Source organism: Micromys minutus (assembly GCF_963924665.1).
Source record: "Micromys minutus genome assembly, chromosome: 11".
NCBI lineage: Eukaryota > Metazoa > Chordata > Mammalia > Rodentia > Muridae > Micromys > Micromys minutus.
In genome coordinates, this window is record NC_137980.1 from 48,774,383 (window position 1) to 48,794,923 (window position 20,541).

Consider the following 20,541-nt stretch of genomic DNA (forward strand, 5'->3'; position numbering starts at 1 on the left):
CCCTCCCAGGACCCCAGGACTTGTTTTTTAAAGAAGAGCGATAACAGTGCTGAATCCAAAAAGGGGGAAAGGGTGAGGAAAATGGATGTGAAGAGCTTTGGGCTTTATACAACATTCATGCACTACCTAATTTAAAATCCGGATTTATTAATTAGTATGGAAAAATATCAAAGCCAAAGTTCACAATAAAACATCCACAGGTAACTGAATCCCCTGTGTCCATTCAGTGGGAGCAGGTCTGACTACTAAAAAGTCTCAGAGAACCCATGTTCCATTTGCCTAGCTCCAGAAAGCATTTCTGAGCGCACGGCTGATTACAGAGGTAGCCTACAATGCCTCTTCAGAAGGAAGGCTGCCTGGGGCTTCCTCCTCTACTGTCATACCGTGGAGGTATCTGGTGGGGATAGGAGCTAGGATGCTGACAGGTTCCAGCTAGCAAATAAGGTCCTGGTGATTCAGGGCTTCTGAATGTGTTACACCTGGTGCAGATATGCAGTCCTTAGGTCTTAATAGGAAAGTCTTCTAGGATCATTTGTTAATTATGAAGATTCCTAGCTCTACCATCCAAGTTTCTAAACAGTAGAGCCAGAGACAACACAGGAACCTGCATTTATACAAACGAACACAGAAATATAATACGATTCAAAAAAGGAGAGGGAAGAAGAGGAAAATTAAGCCAGATGGTGGTAGTGCATGCCTTTAATCCCAGCACCCAGGAGGCAGAGGCAGGTGGATTTCTGAGTTTAGAGGCAATTGAAAGAAGGTAACTTGGAGAAGACCTATGAAGAGCTAGTGAGTCCAGGTGTGGACGCACACACCTACAATCCCAACACCTGGAGGCTAAGGCAGGAGGGACTCATGGAGGGAAGCTGACCAGGAGGCCATTGGTTCAGGTTTGGTTTGGCACTGAGTTCAGAGAGCGGCTGCACTGGACCTAGGAGGCTCCAGCGGTGCTACATTTGTAGGAAACCAGACAGGACACACGGGATGCTAGGCAGAAAGCTTCATGTGCGTTAGCCTAAGATTGCCAGACATGACAAGGAGACAGCTGGTACAGAGACAGGAAGAGACAAGGAGGTGCTGTCACCAGGCCTTGTGAACCTGGGAATGCCCATGAGGACAGGAGTGAACGTCAGACGGGGGGCTGGCAGGCATAAGACACCTTTCCCAGCAGTGTCCGTACCCCAAGGGAAGTCAAGGGGAGGCTGCGTTGGAAACGGCTGGGGAAGACTGGTGCTGCTTCCGTCCACTTCTGTCCACTGTGGCTGGGCTCCGCCACAAACTTCCTAAAGCTACCTTTCCATTTGCTCTGAACAGGAGGAGAGGGGAGAGCGCAGCACTGCCCTCCCCGTCGACATCCACCTCTAACATCTTTCAGGACTCCAGTAGCACTCGTCAGTGACGCACACCTTAGACCTTCACTTCTCCTTAGGCTCAACTTTCTACATGGGTTTCATCTCACTTATACGACAGAAAACGATGGGCGGTGAAGAAAAGTCAACATCTACATACTCAGTCAACAACCACTTCCTTGTACTTGGGCAGTTCGGTCAGGCACCTTATAAACACCACGCAGGTGACCTCATCCAGGCCTCAGAGCAATTACAAGGCAGGTGCCACTAACCCGTATCACAGATAAGGAACTCGAGCTTACAGTGGTGAAGCGAGGCCACCCAGCACATGGCTGGTGGAACGGGAAGGGACCCTGAAGTCCACTCCAGAGTCTGGACGCTTCATTATGACCCAAAAATGGTGCCCCTCAGTGGTGAGGAAGCAATGGTCATCTCATGTACTGAGGGCCCCACCCATATATCCCAGTCACATACAAAGGATAACTCCAGTCACCTGAGGAAAAAGCCCAGACACAATTAGGTGGACTAAAACATGTTTAAAGTCACCTGAAACTCTGACCAAGGCAACTTAGCTAAATTCAAAGGCTGCTGTTCCACATCTGTGTGGAGAAAGAACACATTAGTAGAAGGGAGTTACCAGCAGTGTCTAAGTCCAAGGAAGTCTTAGTGGAGCTGGTGCCATGGCAACTCAGGAGACTGAGGCAAGAAGATCACAAGTTCAAAGCCAGCCTGGACCACACAGTGAGTTCAAGGCCAGCCTAAGCAATTTGGCAAGACCCTGTCTCAAAATGAAAGAAGTGCTAGGAATATGACACAGCTCAGGAGTTGGATACATGCTGGCACTTCTTGGATTAAATCCTCAGCACCACAAAAAGAAAAAAGGAAAAACAAACTAACAACAACCAAACACACCTTGTCATCTTCCACACAGCTCTGTCCAGCAGATGTGCATGTGGCCACGCCCACACAAGTCAGTCCAGAGACACTGCATGGAGGCGAAATTCCAACCTCAAATGCTCCAGAGGCTGAAATCCGTATTCACCAACATTTAGCCACCTGGGAGCCTACTTTCTGACTTCCAGGGGCCTCACCCATGTGAAGTTGCCAAAAGATCCATCAACAGTGCTCATGGTGCTGAAGGACTTCGGTGAGAACAAGGAGGCTCTGGGTGCTCAGGTTTATGCACTGGCCTCTGGCGACCTAAGTGTCCGATGTCACAACTGTGTTCATAAAGCTGAGTGTCTGATAATCCCATAAATCCCAACACTTTCTCACTGAGCATTAAGAGGGCCAAACAACCTCTTCCAAAGACAGACTCCTAAATTAACAATTAACTCCGCTAGATACATCCTTTAAAAGAAACCAAAAACTGGCCATATGTTGATAACATGTTGGCCTAGAAGTTCACTGTGTTACTGTGCCATTTTCTGCATTGGAAATTGTTCATAATTGAAAGAAACGAAAAGGAAAAAAGAAATGTCTTCCTGATCTTTCCCATTTCCTAATATGCAAGATCTAAAAAAGAAGTCTTCAGGACTTCCTGTCTCAAAGGATGTGTGTTCTCTCCCTCTCCCAACACACAAACACACACACACACACACACACACACACACACACACTAGAATGGGGAAGGGCCCCTGTAACACTGTAACTTGCAGAACCATTCAGTGACAGTCCTGTTCCTTCTGTGACAAGCCCGAGATGTGGGCCACAGACGTGCGGTACCTTGAACACAGGCAGCTTCTGCCTCTGCTGCTCTATGGAGAAGGCGGCGTAGGGATTGTAAATGATGGTTGTCCCAGAGTTCTCAGAGATACTTTGTCTCTCTTCGGAAATGCTGACGCCTGGCCCTTCTGTACCTGCAGCAGAAAAAAAAAATTTAGATTCAGTGTGTTACACAGAAAAGTGTAAAAGCTATACGTTTTCAAAGACAGATATATAATGGAAACCATGCTTTTGATTTCAAATATATAAAACTTTGAAGTTTTAAGAGTTAAAAAAAAAAAAAAAAGCCCTAGGGAGGTGCCTAACAGAACACAAAAGAGCATCCCTGCAAGCTCCAGTGCAGAGTCTAGAACAAAGCACAAGGCGGTCCTACCAAATTCTGAACAGAGTGGAAGAAACCCAGTGGGAATCTGCCAAAGGCAAAGCCTGTGGTCCAGTCAGCAAGACTCTGAGAGAACAGGAACCAGGAACTCAGGCTGCCACCACCCCTCACTCACCTCTGCTTCTCTAGACAAATTTGGAACCTTCAGGGCAAGCGGTAGTTTCCCCACAGGCTGCTGATGGCCCCAAGTTCCGACCACAGGAGACTGCCAGCTATGCAGGCGCCCACTTACAAGAAAGGCTGCAAGTGCTGCCCGGTGAGTTCTGCTCTAAACACTAGAAACCAGCCCTGGGAGCACGGATGCAGACTGACCGCCATGGAGTCACCACCTCTTATGTGCTGCCTCAGTAGCGTGTAACTTGGTATAACAAGAATGACAGGTCAATGTCAGGGAGTGAAAGGAAAGGGACTTGGAGCTCCAGGGGTGTGCAGTGTACAGCACTGAGAAGGCTCTTTACACTGGACCATGTGGGGACTCACATCCCCTTTAAATGCAAGGCCTACCCTGACCCGATTGCCCACACCTAGGGCAGTTACATGGGAAATGTCAGTCCAAGAAACACTGCAGGGCAGAGTAAAACAGCTGCAGCATCTTGCTCACAACAGTGACAGACCGAAAAGGCAGATCCTGTGGAGAATTATGGGTTCCATGTGGCCAGCTTTTCTTTCTTCTCATGCCAACTTGTCTCTGTGATCCAAGGTCAGAACTAGGCTCAGAGAGCTGGAGAGATGGCTCAGTGGTAAAGAGCTCTTGCTCCTCTCATAGAGGACCCAGGTTCAGTTCCCAGCACACACAAGGTGACTCACAACCATTTGTCCATTAAATCCAGTCCCAGAGGGTCTAACAACCTCTTCTGGCTCCATGAAGACTCAGCACATGCATAATGCACATACACACATGCAGGCAAACACTCAAAATATAAAATAAAAATAATACACACATGCAGGCAAACACTCAAAATATAAAATAAAAATAATACACACATGCAGGCAAACACTCAAAATATAAAATAAAAATAATACACACATGCAGGCAAACACTCAAAATATAAAATAAAAATAAAGGTTTTGGGTTTTGTTTGGTTGAAGACAGGGTTTCTCTGTCTGTCCTGGAGCTCACTCTGTAGTCCAGGCTAGCCTCAAACTCAGAGATCCACCAGCCTCTGCCTCTCAGTTGCTGGAATTGAAGGCCTGCATGGGCTTCCCTCCAGAAAAAAAGCAAGAGCGTAATTCATCTGAACAGAAGATGCTGGGTTTGCAGACTCCTAGAAGCAAGTTCAAAGCTTAGCAGCTTTCGTCTCCAGCCCTGTTTCAGGTACTTCCAGGAACACAGCTGCCCAAAAGCAGGTAAGTGGGGCACTGCTGCATCTGCCAAATGCTCATCTCCCTTCAACCAGAGAAAAGACAGAGCAGGGCCTGGCCCAAAGCCTGGGCTGGAAAGCAGGTTTCATGTGCTGTTTCCACTGCTCCATCCCACTTCCCAACTCAAACTATGGCAGAGAACAGTTTCCTCTTCTGCCCTGTTTTCGTTCAGAATAGCCCTCTTCTCAAAACATTTAAGCCCTGCCATTATGTGTGGAGTGTTGGAACACTGTTCCTGTGAGCTCTGCATCCTCCCACACACTGGTTCACCGCCCTCCGGGGCCCTCTCTCTCTAACCCACAGCTGCTAGGAACTTTTACAAGAACAGCTGCTGGAGGGATACAGGAGCTTTTCTTCTCCTTACAAAAGACTCCATTCAGCCAGACCAGAACGCAGGCTGCTCACACCCCACAGCCCACTCTGTTTATGGCAGTTTTTAAATTGGGAGTGTGTGCCATGCTTAAGGAAGTAGCATTTTTGCAATTTTCAAAAACCATTAATGCTTTCGTTTCCCTATCTGTAAAACAAGGTTGACAACAGCACCCAATTCAGAGTCCCTTCTAGGGTGCTGGATTCCTTTGAGCTAAAGTCATAAGCAGTTGTGAGCCACTCAGCATGGATGCTGGGAACTAAACTTGGGGTCTCTGCAAGAACAGCAAATGCTCTGACAATGAACCATCTCTCCAGCCTTACAGCACAATTCTTACCATGAATCAAGTGAGGAAAAAATATTTAAACAGCTCAATAAAGCTTTTGCAAGGCACAGGACAGCCACCATTAAATACCTACTGAGTGAGAAAATGAAAATGGATGGGTTCTTCTGACCCACGTGTTCCAGAGAATAAAGTGAGCGTTCTTTTCTGGGGAAACCTCACGCAGATCACACAAGAGCAGTATACCACACACCTAAGCTAGAGATCACAAACTAGTAATTTCTCTATTAAGTTCTGGCTAAACAGTTTTAAATGGTTATTGTCACTGCTGACTTGTGATGGGGAGATGTTGCTTGTCAGTTTGGTCTTATTAGACAGGGTCTTGCTGTGTACCTCGGGATAACCTGAAACTCACTACAAAGCCCAGGCTAACCTTGAGCTTTCAATCCTCCTGCCTCAGCCTCCCAAGTGTTAGAAATACAAGAATGTACCACTGCACTCAGAAAAATATTTCATTTAAAACATCAAGCAAAATTTTCCCATCTGAGAGCCAAGTTTGGCCAACGGTCTATACTACTCAGAAGCCTACCACAGGAGGATCACAGAGTGAGAGCCTAGGCTAAGAGGAAATCCCTGTCTTGAAAGACAGAAAGGGGGGTGGGAGGGAGGCAGGCAGACAGACAGGAAGGAAGGAAGGAAGGAAGGAAGGAAGGAAGGAAGGAAGGAAGGAAGGAAGGAAGGATGAACCCAGCAATTCTTGAGACCATAACAATCAGGTAGAGTGTGGCACACATATGCAAGTTCTGGTGTGCATCTCTACAGTTCACACATCTCCACAGTTCACACACACCCCTTCAGTCCACCACATGTTAGTCCATCTCGTACCTCCCCTTATGTAGTTTGTTTAAAAGGCTCCTGTAATGATCAGAGCCTCTGATTTTGGGCCTACAGGACATGCTTGTGATTCTACAATCTGACCTTACACTCAGCTCCAAACACCTCCCTGACCTACCTGCACTTCCCACAACTTATTTTGTATCTGGAACTTTTTGTTCATCAGTGGGGTTATCAGCTCTTCAGAAAGATGTTGTTACTAGCTGATGATAAGATAAGATGCTGCAAGTGAAAGTGAATGCCCAGGGCTCAACATTCAAATCTCAAAGCTACTCAAATCACAGAGAATGGAAACCGTGCATCTGGGCCAGTTGATCCCCAACTTGGATACATGCTAGAAGCCCCACAAATGTTCACAAACACTGCTACCTAGTTCCTGATTTCCTGACAATAATAACAAGAGGATTCATTTCTCTCTCTTTTTTTTTTTTTCTTTTTATTTTCCAAGTGATTCAACAATAGCAAAATTTGAAACCTACTTAACAAAGCCATCGCCCAATCCAGACCCCACTCATAGGCGGTCACCCTATCCAGAATGCAAGATTACCGCTGCCTTTACCTTCCCTTCTCTTTACTACCAAAGAATCTAATGGCCCCTCCTGTCAGCTTCCAGGCTAGAACTGAGGTCCAACATCCATCCTGGATTTTAGTAGCAACTTCTCTTAAGAGAAGAACTTCTCTTAACCATGTCACTGCTGGGGTTAAAGCAGAGAGCCCAATTTTTTTTTTTTTTTTTTTTTTTTTTTTTGAGAGAGAGAATGAACACACACGTGGAGGTCAAAGGTCAACTTTGTAGGGTTGCTCCATCCACCCTTACATGAGTCATGAGTTATGAGGATCAAGCTGGTGTCATAAGGCTCTCACAGAAAGCACCTTTGCCTCTGAGCCATCTCACTGGCCCAGAAGCTCAAATTCTTTAACTCTTGAAAGACATTTCAAGATGAAGTCCCTACCTACCTTTCCAGCATCATCTCCTGCCACACCCCAAAATATACCCACATATAATGCCATCACAGTACTCCATTACTAGGGGCTTGGGGACAGCCTTAAGATACAAATCCTTGAGAGCCATTCCCCACCTCACCATAAACAAACCATAGCAAACTTTCTTCACCCCCTCAGTGTTCACTCCAAAACCATTACCATCTCTACGACGCAGTCAATTTGTCCCGCTGAGCTTTCCCTCCCTCTCTGATACGTTCATATAATTATAAAAGCTGTGTCTAGTGTCACAGGTGTTTTGCACATGGTTTCGCTTAATCCTCTCAACAATCCTATTATGACAAAATACCAATAAGGGAGCAGAGACCTGGAGCCCTTATGTGCCTCTGCAAGTCACCAAGTTAGTAACTGGTAGGCAGGAAAGGCATTGCAGTCTGGTACTTTCAGCCATCTTCCTTATCAGCACCCTTTCTGCCTTGCTTAGCATCTCTTCTCATGGGCATGTAACTTCAGAGTCAACTGGGGGAGTACACCTTGAGAGCTGAGCCCCAAGCATGTGTTCAAGACCCAACTGACTACAGAAGTGTGCTCTCAATATATTAGATGAACTAAACAACAGGACAGACTCATAGAGTAGTTCCAGGTTCTTTAACCAAAATAATACCCTGGTCTGAGTTTCGACAATTTATCCAACCCTCTATTAGCCTTAACTCTTTGGTCTGCTGATAAACTCTTGATGAAGTAAATGGTAACCCATTACTTATTGGGGTGAACAGTCAGCTGATGCCTGGAAATACTGAGTCATGAAAGTGTCACCAGGCAAACAAAGGAGAGAGACAGGGTATGTCTTTGTGGCCCTGATTATCCTGGAATGTAAACCAGACTTGGCTCAAACTGAAAGATCCTCCTGCCTCTGCCTCCCAAGTGTTGGCATTACAGCCATAGACTATGATATTCAGTTCATATTTTTTAAAAAGAGAATTATGTGTCACTTTCGGGAGTTGATTTCTCTAATACTTAGGCACATGGTCAGAATTCCAGGAACCATCTAAAACATCCTTTAAAATAGGATGTATACATCCAAATCTTCTGGAGTGCAGGGAGAAGAGAAAATGGAAAATATGTAAGAAAAAGTAAGGGCAAAGGCTGATGTCAGTGTTCCGTTTTTGTTTGGTTTGTTTTATAAGAAAGTCATGGACAAAAGGAGGCATCTACACGGAGCATGGTCTGGTATGTATAATTCAACAAGAACCTGACCTGAGAAAATGCAGAAACAAAGGATTTTATGATGGTGACCTGTTAGCCAACAAGACAGAAAGAGTGACAGCCAACAGGAAGGAGGGCGTTTACTTTGTCGTAAACATGCAGAGTGACCTACCCTAAAACACTGGAACACATTTTCTCTTTTAGGAACCATTAAGTCCAACCACATATTCCTGACTCAATGCCCACGGGACAGATGTTCATATTCTGCCCACTTCCCAGGTGAGGGGAGCAATGCTCAGAGGGACTGGACGCAAGCTGAAAGGCAAAGAGGCAAACTTGAACCCGGGCACTCTGACTCCATAACCCAAGCTTCTAAGCCATTGATATGCACCGCCTGTCAACTCTAACCCCAATGCAGCCCCAGGGCATCAGCGAGACACACACGGGTGCTTCAGGACTCTGTATCTCAAGAGGTGCAGAGGAGCCTGAGAAACTCGAACAAGGTCACCCAGAGTTTCCACCCAGGTTAGGGAGGCCTTGACTTCCACGGGACCACCATGGGCTGCAGCATTCACGCGCGCAGAAAGTGGTGCCCAGCCCTCCGGGGTCAGACCCACGGGCGGGTCTCCCGGCCAAAAGTCACGTCGCCGCATCTACCCAGGCTCCCTGCCGTGCCTTACCGGGTTTCCAGAATTTCACTGGTCCCAAGGGCGCAGCCATGCTGGGGTGAAAGGTCACGAAGAAGACTCCGCCCCTCTAGACCCGCGCGAGTCCCTCGGGGCTCAGGGGGCGTGGCCCGCGAGCGGCCTCGGCCGGGGCAGCCCGTGGCAGGATGCGGGAAAGTGAAGCCACGCCCTCTAGCAAAGCCCACGATGGATCACGTGGCCCATGACTCGCTTTGGATTGCCTTTGAAGTCCTCTCCTTGGCCCACGTGATGCCGCGCGGCCATATTGGAGCGGGGATTGGCTGCTCTACCCTTGCTCAGAAGCTCTGGGTTCCCACTAACTTCTAGGAATGCGCTGCAGTGTTCCGGAGCTGTCACTCACCAGCGTAAGAGTGCGCGCCGATGCCAGGCTTCCCTGGTGAACTGAGAGATGCCCTGTTTACACGCTGTCACGGCTGCGTCTCTTTTAGTCTCCTTATTTTCATTCTGAAAGATAATAGTGGTAACGACCTCCTGCGTCTGATGATTCAGTTAATACTTCTGTGTTCCCAGGGACTGTAGCTTCTTGTTTCCCAGGCGAGGGTGGGGCTGGATAAACAGAATGACGCTTATTATCAGCAAGTAAAACTAAAATGATACAGGCAACTTGTGATCTTCAGAGAAATGTCAGAAAAGGAGAATGCAGGAGCATATTGGGCTGGAAGATAAGACTAGAAATCAAATCGGGCCAGTGCATTCACCCAGTGTTCCCTCCAAGTCAACCGTTCATAAATCAAATGCTTTCTTCCTACCTCCCCTGCACCCTCCGCGCTTCAAGTCATTGCAGGACTAGGTGCATCCTCTCCCACTGCAGCCAGACAAGGCAGCCCAGTTAGGGGAACAGGATCTACAGGCAGGCAACAGATTCAGGGGTAGCCCCTGCTCCAATTGTTGGGGGACCCGAATGAAGACCACACTGCACCAGATACAGCCCATGCTCGCTCTTTGGTTGTTGGTTCAGTCTCTGAGAGCCCCAAGGGTCCAGGTTAGTTGACTCTGTTGGTCTTTCTGTGGCGTCCCTGTCCTCTTCTGGGCCCTCAGTCCTTCCCCAACTCTTCCACAAGACTTCCTAAGCTCCATCTAATATTTGGCTGAGCGTCTCTGTGTCTGTCTATTTGCTGCCCGGGTTGAATCTCTCAGAGCACGGTTATGCCATATTTAGAGCTCTGAAAAAAATGTTTCATTCTTTGAGGGAATGGCAGATTATAGAAATCTCTGGAAACAAGTAACCCTGATTCAGAATCCTTGGCTTGACCATCACCTGGCTGACATTTAATCTCAGTTGTAAACTGAGCTTTAAAGGGGTGTTAAATACGATGAGATACAGAATACCTAACGGAACCTAAGACATGGCAGGTGCTACGTATTTGCTCTCATTAGCTCGACTCCTAGGGCAAACACACCAAGCTAACAAAACCTGAGCTTACCTCACGTTCATTTTTAGATTTGATTTGTTTCCTTAATAATTAAATGAAGTTCAACACATACTAATTCTTCTGTGGAGAATTCTTCACCCCTGCTTTAAAACCTTCCAACCTTTGAAGGAGCCTCTCTAGGACCTCTCCACTTTGACCATCAAACATTCCCTCTGTAGAGGTAGGACTTACATGCCTATTTTACTGTAAGACCTGTTTAATTGAACTGAAGTTAATATGCCTCTGTTTTTATGCTGGGAGTTTCTTTTTTAATGTTTTAAAAAATAATTTTATGTGTATGGTTTTGACTACATGTATGTGTCTCTATACCATGTGTGTGCCTGGCACCCATGAAGTCCAGAAGAGGGCATTAGATCCCCTGGAACTGGAGTTAGAGGCAGTTATGAGTCACCAAGTGGGTGCTGGGAATCAAACTTGGATCCTCTGAAAAGGCAGTCAGTGCTCTGAACCTCTGAACCACCTCTTCAGTCCAGTGCTGAGAACTTCTTGAGGAAAGAGTCTTGTCATGTTTTGCTATGCATTGCCAATTGCTGAAAGTGACTAATGAGCAAGTACACTATGTTTCTAAATTATTCTAACCATGGTGGCAGTCTAACCCAAAGCCTCATTCGGACTAGGCAGCCTCACCATTGAGCTATAATCCCAACACTGATTCTTCTTTTTTTTATATTCTCTTTAAAGCCCATCATGTAGAAAATAACATTTATACATAAAAACGCCTTTGCAAGTAGTGGAAAACCAACATCAGGTCAGTAGAAATGCTTCGTGTGGCAGGCGTGGTCGCTTACGCCTGTAACCCTAGCACTTGGAAGGCTAAAGACTTCAGGATATGTGACATGGCCAGAACTCTGTTCTGCTGCCTCTCAGATGTAATGAGGTGACGAGATAGCCAAACCAATGTCCAAAATCCTCTAATCAAACATTTTAAAAGACAATTCCCTGGCAAGTCTATTTCTATCTGGCCTGTGTATCATCCCAGAATCAATCAGTGGGGCCAGAGAATATGACAGACTGATTTGCTTAGGAATAGATCACATGTTTCATCCCTAGGGTCAAGTACAGCCAGCCTCACTAGAACCACAAAGAGCACTGGGGACAGGATGGCTCCTCAGAAATCTTGGCTTGGTTAGCTAAGGATTAATGGATGAAGCTAAAATAATCTGCCTACCACACCCAGTCACGTTTCCTTGTACTATGGCTGCTAGCTCTCAAACCAGACCAGACAGATGTCCCCTAAAGAGATGGTTCATAGAATTGTTTTACATAGTTATGCTCTGCCAGGATTTCCTGTTGAGAATCCAAGCTGGGTCTTCTGCAGTTGTGTTCTCATATACAAATGTCCCAGGTCTGTTGGCTTTGTACACCAGTGATGACGTTCACATTCCTCTTACCATAAACAAAAGTGTTCACCTACTTTAGGGATCTGAGTGCAGAGCTGTGGAGAGATCCACAGGGAAGGCGCTCAGCATCTAACCACAGGAGACTGTATTGCACTGTGTGCTGGACAGTCTTGTGTCAATTTGACACGAGCTGGAGCGGGAGCTTCAGTTAGGAAAATGCCTCAATAAGATCTGGCTGTAAGGCATTTTCTTAATTACTGATTGATGGGGAGGGCCCCAGCCCATTGTGGGTGGTGCCACACCTGGGCTGGTGGTTCTGGGTTCTATATGAAAGCAGGATGAACAAGGCAGGAGGAACAAGCCAGTAGGCAGCACTCCTACATGGCCTCTGCATCAGCTCCTGCCTCCAGGTTCCTGCCCTGCTTTAGTTTCTGTCCTGATTTCCTTTGGTGATGAAGAATAATATGGAAGTGTAAACCAAATTAACCCTCTCCTCCCCAAGTTGCTTTCATCATGGTGTTTCATTACAGCAATAGAAACATAAGTCATGATGGCTTCAGGTGTCTGTAATTGTGGGGAGCTGGATGGGTTGGGAAGGCCTGCAAGATACTTTCTGGCTAGCCTCAAAACTGGGGCACCCCTGAAAGGGAGTGTAAGAGAGATGGGACCTGGGGATAAGAGGCAAACAGGCAGTGCCAGGCAAACTGGGACACCTATCTAGGTTTGTAGCCCAGTGAAACCAGGTTTACCTGAATGCACTCGGTATAAAGTTCATTCATACAGAAGCCCTCTGGATACATTCACCTCACAGCTCCACAGAATGAACCCTGTGGAGTTCAGAATTAACTTTTTTTGTTAGATTCTGAGACAGGATCTCATGTAGCTCAGACTGGCCTCCAACTCACCATGTAGCCAAGGATGGTCTTGAACTCACTATTCTCCTTCCCTCACCTCCCAAGTGCTGAAATGGCAGTGTGCACCATCACACAGGATTTAGTGTTGAGAATCAAACCCCGCTTTTCATGTGTGCTATGCAAATGTTCTACCAACTGAACATCTCCCTCCACGGCAACATTTTAAGGAGAAGATCCTTGTAAGAAATACGTGTATTCCCGTAATACCAGGAATAGTTGTTCTTCTTCACCTTGGAGACACTGAGTGGCATATCTAAGCCTTATGTCCTGTGGCTCGGCTAATGGAAAATTTAAATTTACATGTTTCCCTACATGAATCTTACATGTCCTAGCATGCACTCTTAGCTTCAAGCATGACTGTTTTGTATCCCCTAACCTTGACTCTTTTGTGAAAGAAACTTTTGGGTTACATGAACCTGTAGGTTAGGTTTTAACTTTTAAATTTAGTTTTATTTACTGGGGGCAAGCACATTTGTGCCTCGGCATTCCAGCAGATGTTAGAGGACACACTGTGGGAGTTGGTGGGTTCCTAGAATGGAACTCCGGTAGTTAGACTGGGCAGAACTCACCTTTATCCACCAGGTCATCTGTGCCATTCTCGTTAGCCACTTAAAATCCCTTCATTAAAAGCCACTCCAGCCATACTGCTGGCCATAAAGGTGGGGTAGCCATCTCAATGGATGCTTTATTTTATGAGAGGATGTCGATCCTGTAGATTGGGTCTAAAAACTAAATGGAGCCCTAACTCGAGTCATCCATGAGGAAAAGAAATTATGCTGTACTTAAGCATTGAATATTTGATAGAAATGTTTTATTAGTGTTGGTTAGGTCTAATCATTGTACTACAGTTGTGTCTTTTAAAGGCATTATGTGTGCCCTCTGGGTGCCTATGGAGATCAAGTGTCCTTGGATCCCCTGGAACTAGGGTTGAAGATGTTTGTGAACAACAACATGTAACCAAATCTGGGCCCTCTAGAAGCAACAGATACTCTAACCTCTTGTTGTTGTTCTGTTTGTTTTGTTTTGAGTAAGTTATCTTTTAGAGCTAAGTGCTGGCTGAAAATGTAGCTCAGTGGTAGACCAATTTCTGACATGTGTGACCTCTGGTTTGACCCTAGCACTGGGTAAAGATTGCAATATATCCTAAATATTTACAGTTCAGTCTGTAGAGGTTGAGTAGGACATCAGATGGATGGGGAGAGAATTCTCACCCTGGTACTTACCCTCCTCTTCTTTGGGATGAAGCCCTTATGGAGGGGAGCCCAAGCTGGATATTGAACCTAGAACCTTGCACATGCTAGATCTATCATTAAACTAGACAGTCATTCCGAAGCAAGCCCAGAGACCGATGCAGGTAGTTGAGATTGCACATAGGCAACTTTGGTGGTACTTTCCAGACGGAAGGTTTGGTGCATCCCGAGGCAGAATGATTTCTTAGGATTCCATCTATCTCTTGTTCCTATTTGATTTCTGCTGGCCGAGAGGACAGTGTGCACAAGTGTTTGACAGGCCGCCTACTCCCTATCAGAGAAATTCACTGATACTTACAGTAGTGGGTTGGGTAATGCTGTTTGTATTCTAATGCTAATTCAGGGCCCCCAAGACCCTGAGTGACCCTGACCCCAGTTAATGTTGATTGTCAAACAAAGATACCAACAGCATATAGCTGTGTAGACATAGGTGGGGTTGAGGTTTTGCAGGCTTGGGAAGAGGACCAGGAGAGGAAGGAAGAAGCCACCTCCGCCTAATTGGAGCTAAGAGCAGCCCAGATGAAACATGGTAAATTGTAAGTAGTAACTTGGGGTTGTCGATAGGAACATTGTAACAGCATGGACAGTGGCAGCTGCCCAGCTACTGTGCTCCATAAGGCATATTAAAGCTGTGCATCCGGGAACTCAATAACCAAAGGCGAGTAAAAACCTCAGGCCAGGATTTTTAATATTTTCTACTACAACTTACCTCAAATGAGTACTCTGAACAAAAAAAATCCTATTGGTTTAGAATTGCTCAAAGGGGTGTGTGTGTGTGTGTGTGTGTGTGTGTACTCGAGAGTCCACAGTGTGCACATATGCAAGGTGTATTTGTGTGAAGGTGGGTGCACATAGGTAAGCCAGAGAATAACTGCTATAACTGTTTTTGTTTTTTTGTTTGTTTCTGAGATACAATCACTGGCTTGAAATTCATCAAGCAGGCTAGGCTGGCCAGCCAGAAAGCCCCAGGACCCATCTGCCTGCCCTGACCCCCCCCCCCCCCCCCACAGCACTGGGATGTCATGAGCTTTTTTATTTGAGTTCTTGTTGCAAAGCAAGCACTTTAACAACTAACCTCTAACTCATGTTTATATGGTGTGTATACATGTGTATGTGTCTATACATCCATGGGGGGTGAGGGGGCGCACAGGTCAATGTCAGGTTACTTCCTCACTTTCTAGCACACGTGGAAAAAAAAAAAAGATGCCTTGCGGGAGTCAGCTGCCTCCCCCCACCACATGGGTTCCAGGGATTAAGCTCTGGCCGGCTTGACAGCAAATGCTTTGACCTGCTCGGCCGCTTTGCCAGTTCCACGCACCTCATTTTCAGAGACTGGACCAGCTGACTAGGGTTAGAGCAGCTGGCCAACAAGCCCCAGGGATCCTCCTCCTGTCTCCACCTCCCCAGCAGTGGGATTACAGGTACATGGCGCTGTAGAGAGCCATGTCTGGCTCTTCACACACGGCCTTATACAGCACATCGGCAAATAAGCCAGCTCCAGGTCTACAATGATTTAAATGAAGGTCTACTAACGACCTTATAGAGCGAGGTCTGAAGATGTCAGTAGAGTTGAAATGCATGATCACAATCAGGGCTTTGTGCCTGTTGATGAGGCTGACTCGGCATCAACTCCCACGACGAGCAACAGGCTCCAAGGCCTTTCTACTGCAAGCAAAGAGGCACACAATGGAGGATCTGGACACGTGTCTTCTTGTCATCGTATACCAGGCTTATGGTCTTGAGGAGTCTATTTAATTGCAGCCTGTTTCTATAACAGAGAATGAGGATGCCAGCTGTCTAACCTGTGCTCACTGGGCTAGTGTGAGGATTTAAGTCTGCAAACTGTACAGTCAAGGATTAGCCCAGAGGATTCATAGCCAGTGTCCTGACATGTTCTCAACAGCTACAGACTACAGCACTAACCCAGCAGATAATCTTGTCATGAGAGGTGCCCTGGAACACTCACGAATATCTGCAGGGGTACATTCCTGATCTGCATCTGTCAGCATTCTCCCCACAGACAACGCCCTACTTAGGGTAGATTTCTGGGCTAGCAAGCCAGGAAGAGGAAGCCATGATTTCTCTCTTCCTTTTGTTCTGTTTTTATGAATGGGGCTTGACATGGCCATACCAGTCCTGATTAGCAGGATATAAGAAGCAGGTGCACTGCCTGACACTGGACCAGGAATCTGGGATAATTATCAGTGTCCGTCTTGGCCCTACTCTGGAATATAGGATTGCTAAATCATCGACATTACACCCATCTGATGAAACTGGGCCCATTGGGGCCACTAGAGTGAATGTGAACCCAGGAACACACACCCAGGACTTTGGCGGATAGCCAGGTCCTCACCAAAGCAGCTCGGGCCTTTTCTTTGAAAGGGGCACCACATACAAAGGCCTGCTATGCTGGCAACTTTCCTCAGGAGTGCCACAATGCCAGTTTTCACCTTTCCAAGGATGGTTTGACCCCAGTACCAGCTCAAAGTCATTTAACTTTAGGTTTTGTTTTTAAGACAGGGTCTCCCTAAATAGGTCAGGCTGGCCTCAAACTCACGCCTTCTTGTCTTTGCCACCACACTTTGCTTTCTTCTTTTTGGGTTTCTCTGTGTAGCTCCGGATGTCCTCTGTAGACCAGGCTGGCCTCAAACCCGAAGATCTTCCTGCCTCTGCCTCCAGAGAGTTGGGATTAAAGGTGTGCGCCATCACCCAGCTTCTGACACGAATACATTGTTCCTTTACAATTTGGATCATCTAGTTCCCCAAACTGTTTTTAAGACAAATAAAAAGAATCACACAAATACCTATACGGTACATTTATTTATGACACACCCTTAAAGATAAAGATTGTCAGAGAGAACAAAATCCAGGCAAAGAACAAGTTGTCTGTATTATTTAATACTACGAACACAGATATCCAAGAGAAAGTCAGTTAAGAAACAATGGTGTTTAACTTTTAAATATGATTCTTATTTAAAAACAGTGGTGACTAAAAGCATTAAGACAGAGAACACGCACATACAAAACTTATCTATCAAACCATAAAACACCTGTGTAGTGATAGAATATTAAAATTGTGCAAACAGGGAAAAAGTACCTATAGTGTTTAAACCAACAGATTGTTCGCGCAGAACAAAAAAATAAAAGTATCAAGCAATGCTGCAGAATCAAAGGCAAAGGTGGCCCGGTGGGGACATGAATGTGAGGCTCTGTGGGCCTCAGGACAGAGGGCTGGCTGAACCCAGCAGTCAGTGATAGGGAGGATAAAGTGCTATGTCCCTCACAGAGAGCAGGTTTGTAGACGCTCTGGTGAAGCTGCCGGGACTGTAGCTGAGGTAGTGCTCTGTGAAGAGTGTTCTCCTTGACAGCACAGTGAGCATCTGGGTGAGGCGGGTCCGGATGCCGGTGAAGTGGACCTGCCGTTCTTTACTCAGGTTTCTGAACGAGTCCCTCAGGCACAGATCCAGACGGGGGGTGCCCAGACCCAGGTACTTGGGGTACCCAGGAGTGTGGAGATCAGCAGCCGTCAGGGAAACATGGGAGCTGACCGAGCTTGCCAGGGAGCCCTGGGAGGACACAGAAGAGGATGACCTCAAACTGGAAGACCTCGACACCGACATCTTGGATGCCGGTGACCCTTCTTTAGACTGGGCACCCTGAGGAAGGAAGCTCTCGTCAGCTTCAGTCTGCGTGGTGGTGGACTTGGACCACACTGTGGCCTGGGAGCTCGCTGCCCTGGTGACAACTGTGGTTTGGGTCCCAACACACATCGTGCTGGAACTAGTCTGTGTTCCCACGTCACTCAGACTTACTGCAGCCACCTCTTCTCCTGGCTCTGTTTGGGTAGCAGCGTCAACCACCTTGCTATCCTCTAGCTGGTCCTTGTGGCTGTAGAAATAGTCTTCATCACTGATGGTAGAAGCCTCAGAGTCATGGCGCTTGGTTTTGGCTCTGTCTTTTGGTGGCCCCTCTGGGCCCAGGTTGGTCTTCTTGGGAGTACTCGAGAGTCTGGCCAGCCTGATGCGCAGCAGGTTGCCCAGGGTGGGCTCCTTTGACTGTGGCTTTCGGTCAGCCAGATGGTCAAACTTGCTATTGTTGATCTGGAAGCTGGACAGGAGTTTGGGGCTGATGGGCTCTGACTGGGCGTACAGGATCCGAAACTCCAGATCAAAGTGTTCAACCACTTGGCCAGACAGAATTACCAAGTTACTGCTGTTTAGTTTACCATCGGTCCAGGTAAAACTGGAAGATCAGAAACACACAAACTGGTGTCAGTTTCCCTGCTTTCTCTCAGTAGCTGTCATGTAAGGGTGACAACGTTGGGGCTAAGACGAAATAACATATGCATACTTTAAAAACCAACACACACACACACACGCAAACCCAATCTTCAGGCTCAGATTTAAACCCCAGCAAGAAGGTATAAAATATTTAGGCCAGCAGCCCCATTTTAAAGCTCAGAGAATCAGTGGAGATAGATGCCCTGTGGGACTCTAGTGGCATCTCTTCCAGATTCTCTAGTGGGGTGGTCACTCTGCCAGTGATGCCAGGGCTCAGCAGTTTATAGCTGACTCATTACCCTGGCGTCCTTCCTACCCAGCATCCCTTCCTCTTCTGGAAACAGAACCTGTGCCTGTCTATACCCACAAAAGCTTTCGTGCCCACACCTTCTCTAGTCTCAGTGAGGTGGGCATATGGTCCAGGATAGCCAGTGTCTGATCCCTGGGATTCATCCAATGTATACATGTGACCCTACTAGGCCCAAGTGAGTTTCCGGAGATGTGTGTTCCTGCTTCAGGAGTCTGTCTCCATTCGGGAAACAGCTGCCAAAGGCTGGGTAAGTAAACAAGGACCTCTGCCTCCAAAGAAAGAGCTAGGAAGATGAAGAGCAAGACAGAGTAGGAGCCAGCGTTCTAATAAACCCCACCCAGCCCACCCCAGCCCAGGGAGCCATAATCAGACGCTCCTTCCCATCCTAGCACTCTCCGGGGCCTGCTGCCTCCTCACTCTGCGCTGAGTTAGCCTCCTGACACTGAGCTTTGGACTGAAAATAGACAGTTTTAATGGGAGACCCTGAAACTCATTTCAAACTATTTCTTGCAACTAAGAACTGTGACGGCAAATGGCACTTGGCACAGGCCTTCAATCCCAGCACTCAGGAGGCAGAGGCAGGTGGATGGATCTCTGTGAATTTGAGGTTAGCCTGGTCTACAGATCAAGGTCCAGGACAGCAGGGCTACACAGAGAAACCCAGTCTAGAGAAAACAACAAACAAATGGGAACCATTACTAATACACATGCAGCCGAGAACTGCCTTGGAGCCCAGGAGTCTCTGGACTACTCACAATGGGGTAACAGAAACAAAGGGGCCACCTGACCCGCAGGCTGTAGCGTGTCTCAGCACACCGGAATATCACTGTCATTGGCGGTAGAGCAATGCTTTTATAGAGGGCAGTTTTTATACTTACAGGTTGTTAAATAGCCAAACCCCACTCAGGGTCAAGGTTCATCAATACAGTTAAATACTAAGTTCCCTTGACACTTATAAGTGCTGAATAAAAGGAAGTCTCCAGAACGTGTGATCAGTGCTGAACAACAGTGCTACTCGTTGAAAAGGAAGGAACCTAGATCTACTTACCTGTGGCTGGTACAAAACCAAAGGATGCACACTCTACAAAAACAAGGTTTTCTTTGCACACTCTATTCCTCACATGTACCATTGTACAGTGTAAGAGAGAGAGCTGAGCACACGGCATAACACGGCATGAGTAAGAATGGTGCGACTTCCAGGGATTAGCATGCGACCCCACTGTGACCTCAGCCCTGCACTCACCTTCCTCCCTCCACACAAAGATGCTTTGGCAAAGTGAACATGGTGGGCCTGGACTATGCCCAGTGCTTTCTAGATTAAAGTACTCATTGCAAGAATTGGAGCAACCTCTCAGTTAAGTATAAACGAACAGCTTCAGTCTGGCTGATGTCCTTACCTTCAAGTAAGCAGGGTAGGTGGAGTGCAACTCCCCAGGGAACCAGGCTATAAGGCCAGTTCGCCTCCAGTTTTTCCCCAAAGGCCTAGGCCAAGACCTGAATGCAGGACTCTGACTATGGGGGTCTCAAGCTTAATTTAACTTGTGCTTTTGTTTTGTGGACCACAAGGAAAAGCAAGTGACTCTTGTCCTGTCTACATCCAACAAAAGAAGGCTTTTATGAACCAATTCCCACACAGAGGTGTGAACTCCTGGGAGACTGTCACAGGGCTCTGACTACCATGAGCAAGCACTGATTCCTCTAAAGGGTTTGGACTAACTGGTGAGGCACCTACTCAGAACGTACCTGTAAGAACCTGTTGCCACCCGAATTCCGTCAATCAGTGTGAACTTC

General features: G+C 46.9%; 1 protein-coding gene across 2 annotated transcripts in view; it reads right to left on the reverse strand.

Moving 5' to 3' along the window:
* DHX35 (DEAH-box helicase 35) overlaps positions 1–9,245 on the reverse strand; it is a 77,648-nt gene extending 68,403 nt beyond the window's left edge. The window contains exons 1-2 of one of the 2 annotated variants that reach the window (XR_013975228.1): positions 9,197–9,242; positions 3,078–3,211 (exon numbers count right to left, since the gene is read on the reverse strand). Coding sequence is in view for 1 of the 2 variants with exons in the window: in XM_080924975.1 (XP_080781101.1) it covers positions 3,078–3,211; positions 9,197–9,236 (174 nt within the window). In the remaining variant the exon portion in view is untranslated. Of the gene's footprint in view, positions 1–3,077; positions 3,212–9,196 lie in introns of both variants that reach the window. The other variant, XM_080924975.1, reaches the window with a different exon arrangement.
* Between the last annotated feature and the right edge of the window lie 11,296 nt (positions 9,246–20,541).